Source organism: Bidens hawaiensis, unplaced genomic scaffold (genome assembly GCF_021521415.1).
Source record: "Bidens hawaiensis isolate Kalapana, Puna unplaced genomic scaffold, B.hawaiensis_p1.1 tig00010302_1, whole genome shotgun sequence".
NCBI lineage: Eukaryota > Viridiplantae > Streptophyta > Magnoliopsida > Asterales > Asteraceae > Bidens > Bidens hawaiensis.
In genome coordinates, this window is record NW_027491781.1 from 279,062 (window position 1) to 296,427 (window position 17,366).

Below are 17,366 nucleotides of genomic sequence, written 5' to 3' on the forward strand. Positions count from 1 at the left end.
TGTAAAAAAAATTCCTGGATCCGTCACTGTACATGAGAAAACTCCTTTGCTTGTATGCAGTTTGTAACATTCATGAGTTGGAATCTAAAATCATTTTCATGTTTTTGCTAGTATCACATGTTTTAGCAATCCATTTGACTAATTAATGTGATGAATAATGATTTTGTGACATGATCATTACAACTGGAAGATTTTGGTTTCAAATTCCCTTAATTATATATATCTTAAACTAATGCTAAAAGTTTAATTTTTGCAAATTCATACTGCATAAACAAAAGATGTCTCATTCAAGCGCTAGCAAGAAGCTATGTCAGGCGAGAAACCAATCGCAGCCCATGCTCAAAAATGAATCTGAATCAACACATGATGAAAAGCCTAAACCAACTACAATGGAACCAAAGGCTGCCAATAAGCGAAGATCTAATGGAAACAGTAAGATACTTGAGCCTCTAGAGAAACCTGAAGATAAGCACTACATGCCAAAGCTCAAGATCGCGCTTACTAGAGAAGAGATTAAACAAGATTATTATGGTATGACCGGAAAAAAGCTTCCCAGGAACATGATGAAGAGAGACAAGAATGTGCAGAAAGATCTTGATGTAAGCTTTCTACAAATAAGGCCTCTGGAGGCTACCAGACTATTATAACTGTGTCATTTGGACTGCTAAGTTATAAATTTCGAAAATTTTCGATGACTCAAATCACAGTAGTTTGGTAACATATATAACATGCTTCTATATTTTTTTAACTTCTTAAGGTTCTTGTGCTATATGTGTAGGCCATATTTCCGGCGGTTAGATTGGAGGATCATGAGAAAAGTGATAATCTACCTAAGTGGTATTAGTGTATGTACCTATAGTACTCTCCTTGACATTTTTTTCTTCTTGATTTTCTATGGTTAACATATTTTTGTCAAGAATTCGAAACACGTGGTTTTAAAACATTGAGAAGAACAATTGTTCTTGTAAATCTTGTTGTGTTGCTTGCTAAAAAATCTATAATGTTGCAGGTTAAAAGAATGGGATCTGAGTGAGGGGGAAATGACAAATGTGATAGAATATCAACATAATATTTTTAATGAATGAGAAAATTAGAGAAGGCATACACAACATACTAATTTTGTTGATGCATTACACCAATAAATTTTTTATTTTCTCTCACTTATAATACCATCGAAAAGAAAAAAAAATGTCTAGCTAGCTCTCTATGTACCAAAGGGGCTTATAGTCCATCAATATCAAGGTATATACATTCTTTTGACAGCGTTAGGATCAACCAGCAACACCGAGCGAGCCTTTCTGAGACGTGATGCCAATCGTTAATATTGATTTTGACGCTTCATGTTTGACTCACTAAAGAAAACCATCAAGGAGGGATCTTACGTAAATTATTACATGAACACTCTGTTTTAAGCGAAAGTTACATCGAATGTAGATAAACATAAGGGTATCGCAACGTTATATTTAGATTGTATAAAACATCATATTTTAAAAGACATTATGAGCGACTTGTCTGCTTGTAAATAATCAACAAATGTTTGTAAAAAAAACATTTGAAAAAGTGGTTTACATGCCAAGTTAAATTGGAGGAGGTATATTATAAGTTTCGAAACATTCAACATTCAAAACCATTATATTAAATAAATAAAATTGGGTGTATGTTGTATTTTGTCTAGCTTCTTGCTAGATATTTTTTTTCCATACAATGAAATAGGCCAATTAAAAAATTGTATATTAACTTCCTCACTTTAGAACTAGTTTTTTTTATCTGTCGCAATGCGCCGGGCCAAGGCGTATTTGTCTATCTACCAGTCGTGTTATGATGGTGCACTAATGTGGGTTCGATGATATAGTTAAATTCGTTAAGATACCGATACTAAACAAAAAAAATAAGACTCTGTCAACGAAGAAACAGTAGAGACACTCGTATAAGCTGTAATAAAATAATTAACATATTAAAATGGTCGTGACAGTATTATTAACCCTTCTTTTCCCTCATGCGTTGCGCAAAGAACGTGATAACAAACAGGTGTTGCGGTGGCGAGTCGGAACGAATTCATTCGGAATTGGTTACGCTTATTATGGTACCAGAACTAAACCTAAAAACATAAATTCATTAAATTAACATATTTAAATTAAAAAACGCAAAATAACGACACGCGTATAACGTATTATAAAAAGGAATTAAACATATTTATAACAATGTTTATTAGGTCAGTAAAACTCGGCGTTAATAAAGCCCTAACGATGCAGCAGCGAGTTGGCACGTATTTGGTCAGTATCGGTTACGTTCATAAGGGTACCACAATTAGACTCAAAAAATAACTTCATCGAATTAACATATAAAAAAGACTAACATACAAAAACTTAAAATATTTAAGACGACATTTGTTTGGTCGGTAAACCTTGGGCGTTGGTGAAACTCAAGCGTTGAAACCCTAATGTTGCTACCCTGGTGGATAATAAAAGCCATTAACGGCAATCAGATGTGAATTCGACCAACATATCAATTACGTTCGTTACGGTATAAGCAACGTTAAGTGTTAAAACCTAATAAACAAGTTCTTCAAGTTTACTTATAAACAAATAAAATATTTAAAACGATGTTTATTCGATCGGTAAAACCTGGACGTTGGGGCGATGAGTCAGTAAAACGCGGGCATTGGTAAAACCGAGCGTATCGGTCCTGTGTTTTGCGCCGGTAAGTCGACGCAAATTCGGTTGGTTACAATTACGTTCATTACGCTAACAAAACTAAAACAAAAATGTTGGTAAAACCCGAGCATTGTCGTCCTGGGCGTTACGACAGTGAGACGGTATAACCCGAGCGTTGTTGGTTCCTGATAGTGACACGACACGAATAACCGTTTAATTATCAAGTAGGTTATATATTTAATAAAACAATGAGCAACCAAGATTTTGGAGTTAGGTCCCACCTGTTACAAAAAAATAGGTCGGGTTTCACACTTTCAAGTTGAGTGTGGTCTCTAGTACTTGAGAAATGGAGATGAGCGTGTGGGCCAGTGGCCCGAGATCCAATTTAGCAAAAAAGTAATGAAACTACGTTCAAAACAAATACATGAAAATAGTAAAAATAAAGAGGAGGAGGTAAGTGTTCTCAACGCCGGACAAAATTTGCAGTTACTAGCCGGAAACGATTTGTTTCAAGTTAGAATATATATATATATATATATATATATATATATATATATGTTTGTTTTCATAATAAGATTAATTGAAGGTTACTGACACGGAAGCCTTAGGTTTGTTTGTGACTAGCTAGGGTTTTGGACTGTTAAATTAGACTCATATCAAACCCCTAAATTAAATTAACTTTTAGTTATTTCTAATCTAGTTTCTTGTATATTCTTAGAATAACGGAGCTGAGACATGATAAAGCATTCAAGTTTGCACAAGAAGATTTTATCAGCAACATGCCAGATATTGTGATAACTAATATTCTGGACCGGTTTACAAGAGGCAGTCAGGACAGGCATCTTGTCAAGAGAATGGAGGTGTAAGTGGACTATGCTTATTAGCCACCTCGTATTTGATGGCAATTTCTTTGACTATTTAAGTAAAACAAGAGGCAAAGGCAAAAAGAATGAACTGAGAATTGTAAGTAGGATTCTTCTTCAGCTTATGGGTGCCGTTACAAAATTTTTCATCTCTATAGGTTGCTTAGAGGCTGTTGAAGATGAAGATATCAGTCACTGGATTTTGTTCTTGTCGAGAAAAGGAATTAAGGACTTTACACTTCGGTATTTTCATAGTATACCGCTCAAGTTGTCTACCCATCTTTTTTCTTGTTTAGAGTTAAAACATCTCGAACTTTACAATTGTTATTTAAATCCTCCACCTAACTTTCATGGGTTTCCAAACCTATTGAGCCTTGAGTTGCGTATGGAGTTTGCAGAAAACATTGAACTTGGGGAGTTTTTAGCTCGGTGTCCTTTACTTGAGATTTTGACTCTGGATGATCTGTTTAATGTAGGCAACGTAAAAGCAGCTGACATTGCCAAACTTGAAAATCTCAAAACATTATCTTTATATTTTTGTGATCTTGGCAATATGAGCCACGTAAGTTCGAGTACAATCTTTGAGCTTTTAGGTTATCTTCCAAAACTTGAAGAGCTTTGTTTGGATTTTCATGACTGCCGGGTAATGATAACTTGAGTCTTTGAAGTTTACTTTACAGAAACATAGTCTCAATTTTTTTTTTCATATTCTAATAACTAATAAGTAATAGTATTTGGTATTATCTAAAATGGCTTTATGATTTCTCTAACCATTTTTCTTGTAGTTGATGGAAGGGTTTGCTAACAAGAGGTTATATGTCGCCTTTCCCTGCCTCAAGACTCTTAAATTATCAAGAATATGTTTAGACAATGGTATAAAGTTACCATGTGCTTTTGAAGTGATTAGGAGCTGACCGAATCTAAAGACTCTTGTAATCACAGCATGTGATTGGGTATGTCTCATATTGCCTGTCTTGTAATCTCATATATAGTTTTGCATTTTAATGCTAGTTAGTTGTTCTTGCAGGGCGCTTCCTCGCCTCCTCAGGTAGACTACAATACAATGGGGTTGTTGCAGCTTCTAAGTGTGAAGTTTGAATATTTGAAAGGTTCAAAGAATGAATTATGTTTGATAAAGTATTTACTTGCATCTTCCCCTTTCCTTAAGAAGATTGCTATTCGTCCTAAATCGTTCAAGGGCATTACGTCAGATGAAAAGTTGGCATTTTCTACGAAGTTGTTGAAGCTCCATCGAGCGTCCACTGCACTGTAGTTGAAATTGATCTCATCTAATTTCATCAAGCCTCCCCCTTTATTGCAAACACTAATTGGGTTTGATAATTTGCTCTTGGAAAATTGATCAGTCTAGAATTAAGGTTACTTGAAGTTTTATATGCTATAGTATTTTCCATAGGTTTTTGCATGAGTTTGATTATTTGGCATCACTCTTAGTTTGCTTATGTAATCCAAGTGAAACATATGTTTTAGTTTTTTTTATTCTCTTATTATTAATTTTTGTTTCTTGAGCCAAGACTCCAAGTGTATCTCCCACAAACATGTATTGGTTCTTTAAATGGATGGCTATTATAATAGCTAATTAAATCATTCAAGCAACCATAAAGGCCCAAAATCCAAATTGACCTGTTTCAAGAGGTTGAGTACCTTGGGTTTTATTCTTTTTGCCCAAAATCATCAGGTGTATTTGATCATAATAAAACTTACAGCAGATGTATCAACAATTCCCAGTTTAAACAGTTCGGGTTTGATAAAGACAACCGGAAGCTTTGTCTAGGTCGGGCCGGTTGACCGGTTTTAAAAGGTCTGTTAGCCGGTCTAGTAACATAGGAGGCAAACATGTCAAAACTCATCCAATTTGATCCCGTTTTCTCAAAACCAGACATGCTACATAAACTTTTCGACCCAATAAAATAACCCGTTTTGACATGTCCATCTTGGTGCATATACTTAACAGCTAACATGATTGGTCTTTTTTTTTTCTCTTTTCAATAAGTGAAACCTTCTCTTGTGCAACACCTCTTTCTTATATTGAAAAGTGACCCAAATCTGATAGTACTTAGGAATTAATTTCAAGTCCCGGATCGCTAATCAAACACGAAGTAAACAAATAACTCTTGTTTATTAATCAGAAAATCTTACTCAAAAAACTGATTACAAATCTCTCAAACCCTAACTCGGTTTGACTCTTGATGAACCCTAACTCGGTTACATCTAGATGAACCCTGACTCAGTTACATCTCGTGTGTGCCTCTTAGATGAACCCTAACTCAGTTGCATCTCACATCACACACACTTTTATAATGTCTAACCATGACATTTTTATACAGGACTAACCTAACTTGTTATCAAAGACATTACTTATTATAGTTACAATACAATTAGGAAACATAACGCAATTAGAAAACAAAACCAATTATGACCAGCTTGTCAATATTAGTCCCTCAAGTTCACCGACTTGTGACTTAGAGTCTGAAATTACTTCCAACATAATTAAACATCTTCATAATACGAATAAATAAAAATTGAGTCAAAATATCTCTTTAATGAGTATGATAAAAAGAAATAGGGTGGTGGGGATGGAGCGGCAGTCTGGCAACACTATTGCCTCCCCCCCCCCCCTTTCTCTAAAACACCCGTTAGGTAGCTTCTATGGGTGTCACAACCCGCAGAAAGGAGAGAGAGACGTTCGAGTGTGATATAAACAAAGCCATATAAATACTTGTGTTTCCAAAAATGGTTTTTATTTCATAAATGTAAAAGTTATTAAAAAGAAAAAAAAATGGCTTATAAATGGAGAATGATAGGATAAGCTTGGTATCAAACCGTACCGGTCCCGAGAATTTCAAGCCTGATTTTTCAAGAAAATTGGTATCGAAACAGCACTGGTATTAACTTTCCAGTAAATAATTTCAATGAAAAGATTAATATAACAAATGATACAAAGATTAATATATGCGGTTAAAAAAAATTAAATAATATATTTTTTGAATGACGACAACTTTCTTGTATATTAGGCTACCGTACTTTCAAAATTTGGAGAGCTCCAATGTCTTACTCTGACCAGACTATGTTGTCTTAACCGGGCCCACGATAACTTCAGAATTTGGCTAATTGGGCGTTCCTGGGAAATCATACCGCTGACTGCCACTTGACAGTCGTTGTGCCACAATGGTTCGAACCGACAATCTTTGCACAAGGCGTAACTCAAATCCTTCGTAACCAATATCCACGCAAAAGTGACACAACTGAGATTCAAACTTGAGTAACTCAAACCTTTAGCACTAGGTGGTTCAAAACAAACAAATGAATAAATAATAGGAATATTGGTTTTAAATACTCTCAACTTTGACTCATTGGTAGATATCACTCTCAACTTACGAAATGTTCCCCAACACTCCCAACTTTTAACATATTTTCTTCTGGCACTTCCGGGGTAACGAGAAAACTAACTTCGTTAGTGTTTGGGGGTAAAAATGTCATTTTTCAAAGTTCAAGGATTAAAAACAAAATTTGGTTAATTATATATTACAACACCCCCTCCTCCCAACCACCACCTCTCTTTCCTGCCGACAACCACCACCGCCATTGACAGCCACCAACCACCAGCGCCACTGACAACCATCAATCAGCAATTTCATACCTCTCCAAAGTATCAACTTCTACATAACTATTCTCAGACACATCAATTAATAACCGATTAATCAATCGGTACATCATCAGCAACTTCAGGCTTTTCCAAATCATCAACTTCTACATAACCATTCGCAGATACATCAATTTCTAACCGATTATTCAATAATCAATACACCATCAACTTCAAGCTTCTTATAAGCATCAATTTTCTCATAACCGCGCGTGACTACACTCGCGCTAGGGTTTTGCACCGAAACAACACCTTCCGTAACATAATTAATCGTTCGATCACATCTACTTTCCAATAAACCTAGATACCTAGGGTTAATAATAATACCGGTGTGATTATTCAACTCGTCGTAGCTTCTAATGAAAGCTGATAAGGCGCTTGAGAAGCTATGGAGTTCGTTGATTGAATTCATAATCTGTATATCGCCGATTTGTGAGTTAATGACGACGAAGATGTGATTCATCGGCGACGGAGCTCTGGTGAGGTTTGACGGCGGCATCGAATATATTATAATATATAATAATATAATAAGCGGAGGAAATAGAGAATTTTATATAATAAATATAGAAGAGGGGTGATTGAGTAGCGGTGGTTGTTGGTGGCTGTAAGTGGCGGTGGTGGTTATCGGTAGGGAAGAGAGGTGGTGGTTGGGAGAAGAGGGGTGTTGTTTTATATAATTAACAAAATTTTGTTTTTAATCCTTGAACTGTGAAAATTGACAATTTTTCACCCCAAATATGTTAAAAGTTCGGAGTGTTGGAGGGCATTTCGTAAGTTATGAATGGGTCAAAGTTTGGAGTATTTAAAACCAATATCCCTAGATAATATATAAAGAGAAAATGAAGGCAGGTGTTTGATAAAGTTTTCTTGCTACAAATTCATCCCGCTGCTTCTGCTTTTGCTTCCTTTGAAGATCAGAATGCGTTTCCTTTCATATTAATGTATGTTTATAATTGACAATATTCTTACTCGATACATTGTTAGTTCTGTAAATATAGCTTGCTTTCTAGGGTTTATACAAATTGTAATCATTTACTGGTTCTAATGTGCTGTGACGGTGCATTCATAACCTATTATGTAAATTCAATTTTTAACGAACTCTGTTTTTAATCATTGTTGTTATTATTTCCTCCATCGATACCGATACCGATACTGAATCATCCTTAGCTTTCTAGGGCTTTGAATAAAATTAATTAATTAAGACTTACTTCTTGGGTTTGTTATATTGTTACTAGAGTTTTTCACTTACCATGTTTTCGTAAGTATTTGAATTCTAACTCTCTTGTATAATAATTATCATGTAACATATGCTTTCACTCTTATATTTGTTCCATCTACTATTTATGTTTATGATTAATTAATGTTTTTTATTTCATTAGAGTAATGGAACCGATTCACGGGAGACACAAGACATCCATGTTTGCGCATGATGAAGATGTTATTGGCAACATGCCGGATAATGTGATAACTAATATTCTGGATCGATTACCATTACAAGATGCAGTCAGGACCGGTGTCTTGTCGAGTAACTGGAGGTATAAGTGGACTATGCTTATTAGCCAACTTGTATTGGATTACAACTTCTTTGAGTATTTAAGAAAAATAAAAGCTGAAAATGATCAAGTGAGAGCTATAAGTAGGATTCTTTTTCAGCTTATAGGAGTCATTACTAAGTTTGTCTTCTATGTAGACGACGAATTGGATGTTGAAGATGAAGATATCATTCATTGGATTTCATTCTTGTCCAAAAAAGGAATTAAGGACCTTTCACTTGCATATTTTGATGGGTCACTATTTAAGATGCCTATTCATCTTTTCTCTTGTTTGGAGTTGAAACATTTGAAACTCTATAATTGTTGTTTCAATCCTCCCCCGCCTACTTTTCATGGTTTTCCAAACCTATTGAGCTTACTGATGCGTGTGGAGGTTGGAGAAAACACTCAACTTTGGGAGGTTATTACTCGGTGTCCGTTACTTGAGATTTTGAAATTGTTTTCTTCAGGCAACGCGGTAAAACTAGTCGAGATTGCAAAACTTGAAAATCTCAAAATATTATGTTTATCATTGTCTGATCTTGAGGTTCATAGTTCCGGTACAATCATTGAGCTTCTAGGTTCTCTTTCAAAACTTCAAGAGCTTGAGTTAGATTTTGAAAACTGTAAGGTAATTAATGCTAAATTGTGTCTTTGAAGTTTAATTTACAATAACTTAGTCTCATTTATTTATTTAATAATCTGATAACATTGTTTTCTTGTAGTTGATAGAAGGTGTTGCTAACAAGAGGTTCTCTTTCGCCTTTCCCTGCCTCAAGACTCTTAAATTAACAAGAATACGTTTAGACGATGGTATGAAGTTATCATGTGCTTTTGAATTGATTAGGAGCTGCCCAAATCTGCAGACTCTTGAAATCACCGCATGTAATTGGGTACGTCTCATATTGCCTGTCTTGTAATCTCATATATAGTTTTGCATTTTAATGTTAGGTATTCTTGCAGGATGCTGCCTCACCCGACTACAATACAACGGGTCTGCTTGACTACAATACAAAGGGGCTGCTGCATCTTCAAATTGTGATGTTTGAATATTTGGATGGTTCAGAGAATGAATTATCTTTGATAAAGTATTTACTTGATTCTTCCCCTATCTTAAAAAGGTTTGTTATGTATCGCAACATGTTCCATTTTATTACACCGGATCAAATGTTGAAGTTTGCTAGTAAGTTGTTGAAGCTGCGTCCGGCTTCCCCGGTAGTTGATATCGATCTGTCCTAATTTTATTTGTTTTAAACTTCTCTTTTATTTCCTGGATATTTGTAATGCGCCCTGGTGTGTAATATGCTCTAAATAGTGTCAAGGAGCAATGAAAGACGTTTTTGTTAGTTTATTGTGACGTTTGGTTTCTTAGTTTGGAATGAATTACAATGGATATAAGCTTCAGGCAGCATGCAGTATAAGTCTTCTGCTTTGAGGATTTGACCAAACCACCATTCAATATTATTCAGTTGGCCTTTGTTTCACCCATTCAACATTTCAACTTGTTATCATAGCTAATCAAACCTTATAAAGGCCCAAGTTGACCAGATGGGTACCTTGGGCTTTGCTTGCTTTACCGAAATTAACAGGTTCGTATGATTAAAACAAACTAAACCCGTTTAAACAGCGTGGGTTTGAAATGGACAACCGAAGCTTTGTCCAGGGCGGGTCTGTTGACCTGTTTTCAAAAGTTGATTTACGCCAGTACAAAGGAGGAAGCAAGCATGTCAATACTCATCTAGTTTGCTTCGGTAGTCTTGACCCAAACTGTTAAATTTGACCGGTCAATTTGCTCATAGACTAACCACCAACGGACTGGGGGGGGGGGGGGGTTTGCGGTTTTAGAAACAGTTGAACTAAACTATTAGAGTATGGTGGTATTACATTGACACCGAACTTGTAAAAACAAATGATGAAATCGAACTTGTAAAAACAAATGATGAAATGGTTCTATAAAAAAATTGAATGATAAATGATAAAAAAAAATTAAAAAAAAAGGTCGATTTAAGGGAGTCATTGAATATTTTTTACCATATTTGACATTTAACAAATCCATATATTGGGTTGGGAAAAAAACATTTTCAGTAAAGAATGTTACCAATATAAAAAAGATGGTTAAAAATAAGGAATACAACTATTTAATCAATGAAGGTTGTTGATTTATTGAAATAACCATACTTGAATAAAGTGAAACTTGATTTATACGACTTGAATACAACGGGGCTGTTGCAGCTTCGAAGTGTGACGTTTGAATATTTGAAAGGCTCAGAGAATGAATTACGGTTGATCAAGTATTTACTTGCGTGTTCCCCTTTCCTACAAAAGATTGTTATCCGGTTCCACTCGTCAAGTACGATTGCGCCGGATAAAAAGTTGAAGTTTGCTAGTAAGTTGTTGAAGCTCCATCGAGCGTCCCCTGTAGCTGAAATCTATTTCTAATTTTAGTTGTGATGAGCTTAGAGTTGCATGTTTACTTTGGAGAAAACAGGGGAGTTTTTTACTCGGTGTCCCTTACTTGAGATTTTTAAATTGAATGATGTTTTTTCTAGTGGCAAAGTTAAACTAGTTGAGATTGCAAAACTTAAAAGTCTCGAAATATTATCATTATTTTTGTGTGATCTTGACACTTGGCTGATCACAAGTTTCAGTACAATCTTTGAGTTATTTTTGTGTGATCTTCTAGATCATACAACCCCTCTTTCTTATATTATAAAGTGACACACTATAAGGCATGAATAAATTTAAGAAAGGATGTAATCTAAGTAGGGGTGAGCACATTTTGGTTATTGGGTGAAACCCAAGCCGAAGCTATCTGTTATTTTAGGATATCACCGATCGGTTTTCGGTTATTCGGTTTCGGTTAATTTTGTTCATTTTAAATTGAGTAGACATTAAAAAAAAGAATTCACAAAAATAGAGCATCTCATATATATATATATATATATATATATATATATATATATATATATATATATATATATATGAATTTAAAATAAAAAAATAGGCACGTGTTACGTGGAAACAAACAAATACAAAGTTGTTTGAGTAGTAGAGTTTAAAATTCAACAAAGTTCTTAATAAAAAAACACTAAAAGTTTGGCTCGAATCTTCATTCATTATTTTATTCATTTTCAAAGTTTAGACTCATTCTTCATCGTCATCATCATTCATCACCGTCAATGGTAGATGATAATAAATGTACCAAACTAGTGTTGTTGACAACTTTTTTGTTTCTTACTCTCAATCTTATTGGTTTTACCAAAATGGACAAATGCTATATTTGTCTCTCTCCCCTAAAAAAAGGTCTATTGGATTTTATTAATCCTTATTGAGCAGTATTGACCGATAATAATCCCTATATTTTATCGCCACTGACGGTTCTAAATTTGAAAAAGTTGTCCCCCAGTGGTCCCCCGTTAAAAAGTACTTACGGCGTTATACTTTTTTCGGAATTTCAAACCAATGTTTTAGGGCTTTTGATCGGAAGGAGGATACGAATCGAATAATGTAAAACTTAGCTCGAAATGGTGATCCAAATGGCTTGATTTTTGTTAATTGTAAGTTTGAACACTCGAATTGAAGCATTATTTCGTCGTTTTGAATAAAGTTTTACATCAATCGACACGTATTCTTCTTCCGATCAAAAGCCCTAAGACATTAGTTTGAAATTCGAAAAAATATAACGTCTTTAAGTCATGTTTAACGTGGGATCATTGGGGGCAACTTTATTAAGTTTGGGACCACCAGTGACGATAAAATGAATAGGGATGTAACATCCTATTTTATGGATAAAAATAAAATATTTGAAATCTATATTTTAAATATTAGTAGACGAGTAAGTAGCGAGTAAATGACTCATGAAGATATGAGGTTTTAATCTTAAAGAGCGTTCGACGTAGATAGAATATCGTTTAAAATAATATAGAAAATGAATATAATAAAGTTATTACTATTAATAAAAATAAATTAGAAAAAAAAAGTGCCCGTGTGTGTGTGATAGTGTGTTTTGTTTAAATAATAATAATAATATAGGATAAGAATAATAGTGAATGCAAGTTGGCAATCTTCATATGCAAGTAAATGATGTTACAATGCCACGTGTCTACAGCAGAAAAATAAAAGTAATAATATGTTGAGGAATCTTCACCCTTAAGATTTGTTGGCTACGCATATATATACCTCACATATATTTCTCAGTTAATAAGTAAACTGGAGTTAGAAGGGAATTATATTCATTAGCCGTCGGCAGATTAGTCACTAGGAAACGGAACTCATATACTATTGTCTCTAAAGGTAAGTACACGAACCATAATCATGTTATTTTTACAAGCGTTTTATATATGTTTATTTTGATATGCATATATATGATTATTTGATAAATGATTGTGGGTCCAAGTATGTGAATTAATGTGTGGCTTAAAAAGAGGCTATAGTTATAAAATAAATATGGTGGTATGCCTCTAATAAAAATATGGGTCCCGAGGGTTTCGGTAGTTGAAACTCCAAAATTTTAATACTATATATAAAAGATTTCGGGAGTTGAAATCTTAAGGAATTCGGGTGTTGAACCCCAAGGGGGAGTTAATAACCCTCATGGGTTAAAAATGAGCTCATAAGAAATTCGGGTGTTGAATTCCCAAAGAATAATGAGGAGTAAAAATAAGGATTTCGGGTGTTGAAATCCCAAGGAATTCGGGTGTTGAATTTCAAATGAAAATAAAACATATTTTTATAAAATAGTGTACTTACGTAGCGGAAGCTAATAAAAATATGTTTTAAAATATTTTCAGGAAAAGCACCCTAGATGGTTGAAGCTTCATGGACGGAACTGGACTGACAAGAGAACCATACTCTCGTGTTTAATAGTTTATATAATAAATTTTGTTTTAAACATATATGTTTTCTTGTATAATATATATTTTTATAAAATAAAACGTCATCACCAATGACAGGTTTTAGATGTAAACTGGGACCTACTCTGATATATTTTGTGAAAGTATTATTTATAAAAAAATTAGGGTGTTTCAAGGGATTATTATCAGCCAATACCATTTAATATGGATTATCAAAATTCAATAAACCTACAAAAATAATAATAAAATTAAATTTAATCTTTAATGAAATAATATTTGTATACTGTTTTAAGTTTTCTACTTTTTTTTTCTTTTTCATATCATTGTCGTTTTTTTCATTTAAAACCTAAAAAATGTATATGATTGAATTGTTTCTATAAAAACTTAATTATTTTATGAAAAGATATAACTTTTTGTTTATTTGTTTTAAAAAACTTGGTTTTTAAATAGACTCCCAATGAAACAAATGTTTTAGATAACATGCGCGCTTTGCACTTTTTTTTTTCATTTTTGAAAGGCATAAAACTTGTACTTTTGATAAAAAAAATTGAAAAGAAAAAAAACATTTCTAAAATTGGTTAAAAAAACGTAAAAGCTATATCGGAAAGAAGAAAACAAAAGCGTATTTTATAATTCTAAACCATATCATGAGTTTTACTTTTGTTGTAAGATTTTATATTTTTACAACAAATTTTCTTTTAGTTCATCGTTACCACTAAACAAAAATACATATTTTAAAAAGCTATTTTCATGAAAAATCTGCTTTTTTTTACTAAGCTACTATTTATAAAAAAAATGTTTAAGAGTTGAGAAAAAAGATGGTGAATTAAATATCTATGTTATTTTAAATTATACTTAAAAAGATGAACATGAACTAGATAAACAAGAAAACGTATAACTAGATTATAAAATTTTTATTTTGAAATTAAATTAAAATTACTAGTTTTAAATAATAAAAAAAGGACATGAAATGGGGTCCATTTTGGTTTAACTATTAAGATTGAGAGTGAGAAACAAAAAGCTGTCAACAACACCATTTTGTTAAATATATTTGAAGGGACACAATTTTGATAAATATTTATCTCACCAACACTCTTTTGAGAAAAAACTCTAATTTCAACGTAACATTTTGGGTCAGCCCATGGCAATGAAGATATTAGATAAGGCTAAGGGTTATAACTTATTTGAGTCATTTCCTCTTATTCGTCACACGTTACGCCAGCTTTTCCGACATTGTGTTTTTTCGTCATTTTCTTAACGAGGAAAGGGGTGTTTGGGATTCCTTATTTTACCTCCTTATGACTTATACACTCACAATCTTAAACTTTTTTAAACATCTTATAGTTTATAACCTATATTATAAGTCATAAGAATAAGGAGGGAGAAAAATGAATCCCAAACAACCTGTGAGTTATGATTTTTGTTTATGAGTTTTGTTAGGGTTTTTTTTATACCAAAAATTCCTCTCACACTACTCATTTTTGTTTTTCTTTGTATTTTAATATTTTCTTAAATTTTATTTATTAGAATTTTGGTATATATCTTTGATTAAATTGTGTTTTGGAGATTGTATTCATTTAAATGAGAGATGTAAACCATGTTTTCATATTTTATATATTTTTCAGTTTTTTTAAACGACGACTTTCTTGTATTTAGGCTACCACGCTCTTCAAATTTGGAAAGCCCCGATGACCCACTCTGGCCAGACTGTGTTGTCTTAACCGGGTCAATGCTGGCTTTAAAGTTTGGCTTGAGCGTTCACCCGGGAAACCATTGTCGCTGTCATTTGACTTCCGTTGTGCCAACACAGGAGGAGAACTCTCTGGCATAACACACGGTGGGACGAAAACCCGGGTAGGCTCAGGGTTCGATCTGACAACCTTTGCACAAAGTTTAGGTCAAATCCTTCATTGTCAATATCCATTCACATATGACATAAATGTGATTCGAACTTGAGTCTCCACTGGAGAACCTCCTACCACTAGACTATAAGAGGGATATATATTTTCCAGCAAAGTTGAAACATTTGGCCTTAGCTTAGTAAAGGGAAAATTTGTGACAACTGCCCAATCCGACCCGACCCAGGTACCCGTTTTCGAATCCAATTTTTTTTTTTTATGATTTAAAATTTGATTATTAATCTTTGTAAATTTAACAAAAGATAAACTATATATATATATATATATATATATATATATATTTATATTACTTACTAATAATAATAATTTCCTTTCCGCCGTCCCGCCTCTTTCTCTTTCTTGTCGCCGTCCCGCCTCTTTCTCTCTCTTGTCGCCGTCCCGTCTCTCCTTCTCTTTCTTGTCGCCGTCCCGCCCCTCTGCTTAACCCTTTAGCCTGAACTCCCTTTTCTCTTGACTCTTTGCTTGTCCTTTGGTTCTTCCCGCCTAAGGATGTCTGCGCAGCTCCACGCGCCAGACTCTTTTCAAGGAAGCCTGCGCGAAGACCTGCTGTTCCTGCGATACGCGAGACGAACTCTTCTCGCAGCGCGCTAAGAATTTTAGCTCTTCTCGCAGCGCGCTAAGAATTGTAGTTCTTCTCGCAGCGCGCTAAGAATTGTAGTTCTTCCCGCGACGCGCTAAGAATGGTAGTTCTTCCCGCGACGCGCTAAGGAATTGTAGTTCTTCCCGCGACGCGCTAAGAATGGTAGTTCTTCCCGCGACGCGCCAAGGATTTGTAGTTCTTCCCGCGACGCGCTAAGGTTTGTTCTGTCTGCCTTCGCCCTCGCGCGTGCGCTCGATTTTTTTCTCGCGCTAGACCTTAAGTCTTTTCTTCAGTTTAGGTCAGCCTGTATTCTTTTGAGATATCTTATCTTTTGTTTGAGCTCTTTAGGTCAGTTCCGACATCTGTCCGAAAAGCCACTTTCGGCGCAGCATGCGCACCAATCCTATTGGTTAACAGAAAAAGTGACTGACATAATCTTTTGAAATCTTCTTTTGCATGTCTTGTACAGTGTTTTCTCTGTCACCTCCCTTGCTTTGACCTGTAATCTGTCAGCTTTTCCCCCATCCCCTGCAGCTGCCGGCATATCTTTGGATATCTTTTGCTTTTGGATTCTTGTACTTTTTATATCTTTTGCTTGATTTGATAAGATCTTTTCCTCCTTTTTAGGGATTGTGTTCCCTAGGGTTTTCCTATAAATAAAACTATTTTCTTTTAACACTACACACACTACACTTAAACACTCCTCAAATCTCTCTCCCTTTGTTCCTCAGCAGCGCCACCCCTCTCTTTGCCTCCGTCTTCTCTTCTGTTCTGCCCAGAATCTCGGTAAATATAAATACATATTTTGTTTTAATTTGTTTAACTAACAGGAATCGATACTTAAGACATAAAAACCAATCGTTAAACCAATAACCTCTTATTTATAGGTTAACTTGTGCTTGTTTAAAAGTTGGTTCTTGCATTATCTTTCTTCGCGCCGTTTACAAGTGAGTAATCTCGTACTTAATCCCCTTTTATTTTTAACGTTTTGGGATGTTCATGTGTTCGTACAACTTGAGTCTTAAACTTGTTTATGAAATTTATGTGCGCAAAACCCCATGTGTTATGGACGTTTACTTGGCTGTTTATTTGTATGTGTGACTCATTAACCGCTTTGACGGACTATTCCGAAGTTTTCATGGATCCATTAGATGAACACGGGAGACCTATCGTTTACGGTTTTCTTGTTTTATTACACATGCACGAATGTTTTCTTGTTTTTGTGCTCAATTGGGAGCACGGATTGAACTATGAACTATGATCTAAGGCTTGATCACAATCTGATTACACCCTATGTTAAACCC

General features: G+C 34.4%; 1 protein-coding gene and 1 pseudogene across 1 annotated transcript; both read left to right on the top strand.

The window, feature by feature from the left end:
• The first annotated feature begins 278 nt into the window (after positions 1 to 278).
• Positions 279 to 4,705, top strand: LOC143534724 (F-box/FBD/LRR-repeat protein At1g13570-like; annotated as a pseudogene).
• Positions 4,706 to 8,561: 3,856 nt separating this feature from the next.
• On the top strand, positions 8,562 to 11,368 carry LOC143534739 (F-box/FBD/LRR-repeat protein At1g13570-like). Its single transcript, XM_077029156.1, has 4 exons — positions 8,562 to 9,341; positions 9,436 to 9,603; positions 9,887 to 9,893; positions 10,899 to 11,368. The coding sequence occupies exons 1-4, from the start codon at positions 8,562 to 8,564 to the stop codon at positions 11,147 to 11,149; spliced, it is 1,206 nt and encodes a 401-aa protein (XP_076885271.1). The 3' UTR covers positions 11,150 to 11,368.
• Positions 11,369 to 17,366: the final 5,998 nt, after the last annotated feature.

Coding starts and splice junctions, on each gene's coding strand:
- LOC143534739 (XM_077029156.1), top strand. CDS start 8,562: ATGGAACCGATTCACGGGAGACACAAGACATCCATGTTTGCGCATGAT. Junction 9,342..9,435: donor TAGATTTTGAAAACTGTAAG/GTAATTAATGCT, acceptor GTTTTCTTGTAG/TTGATAGAAGGTGTTGCTAA.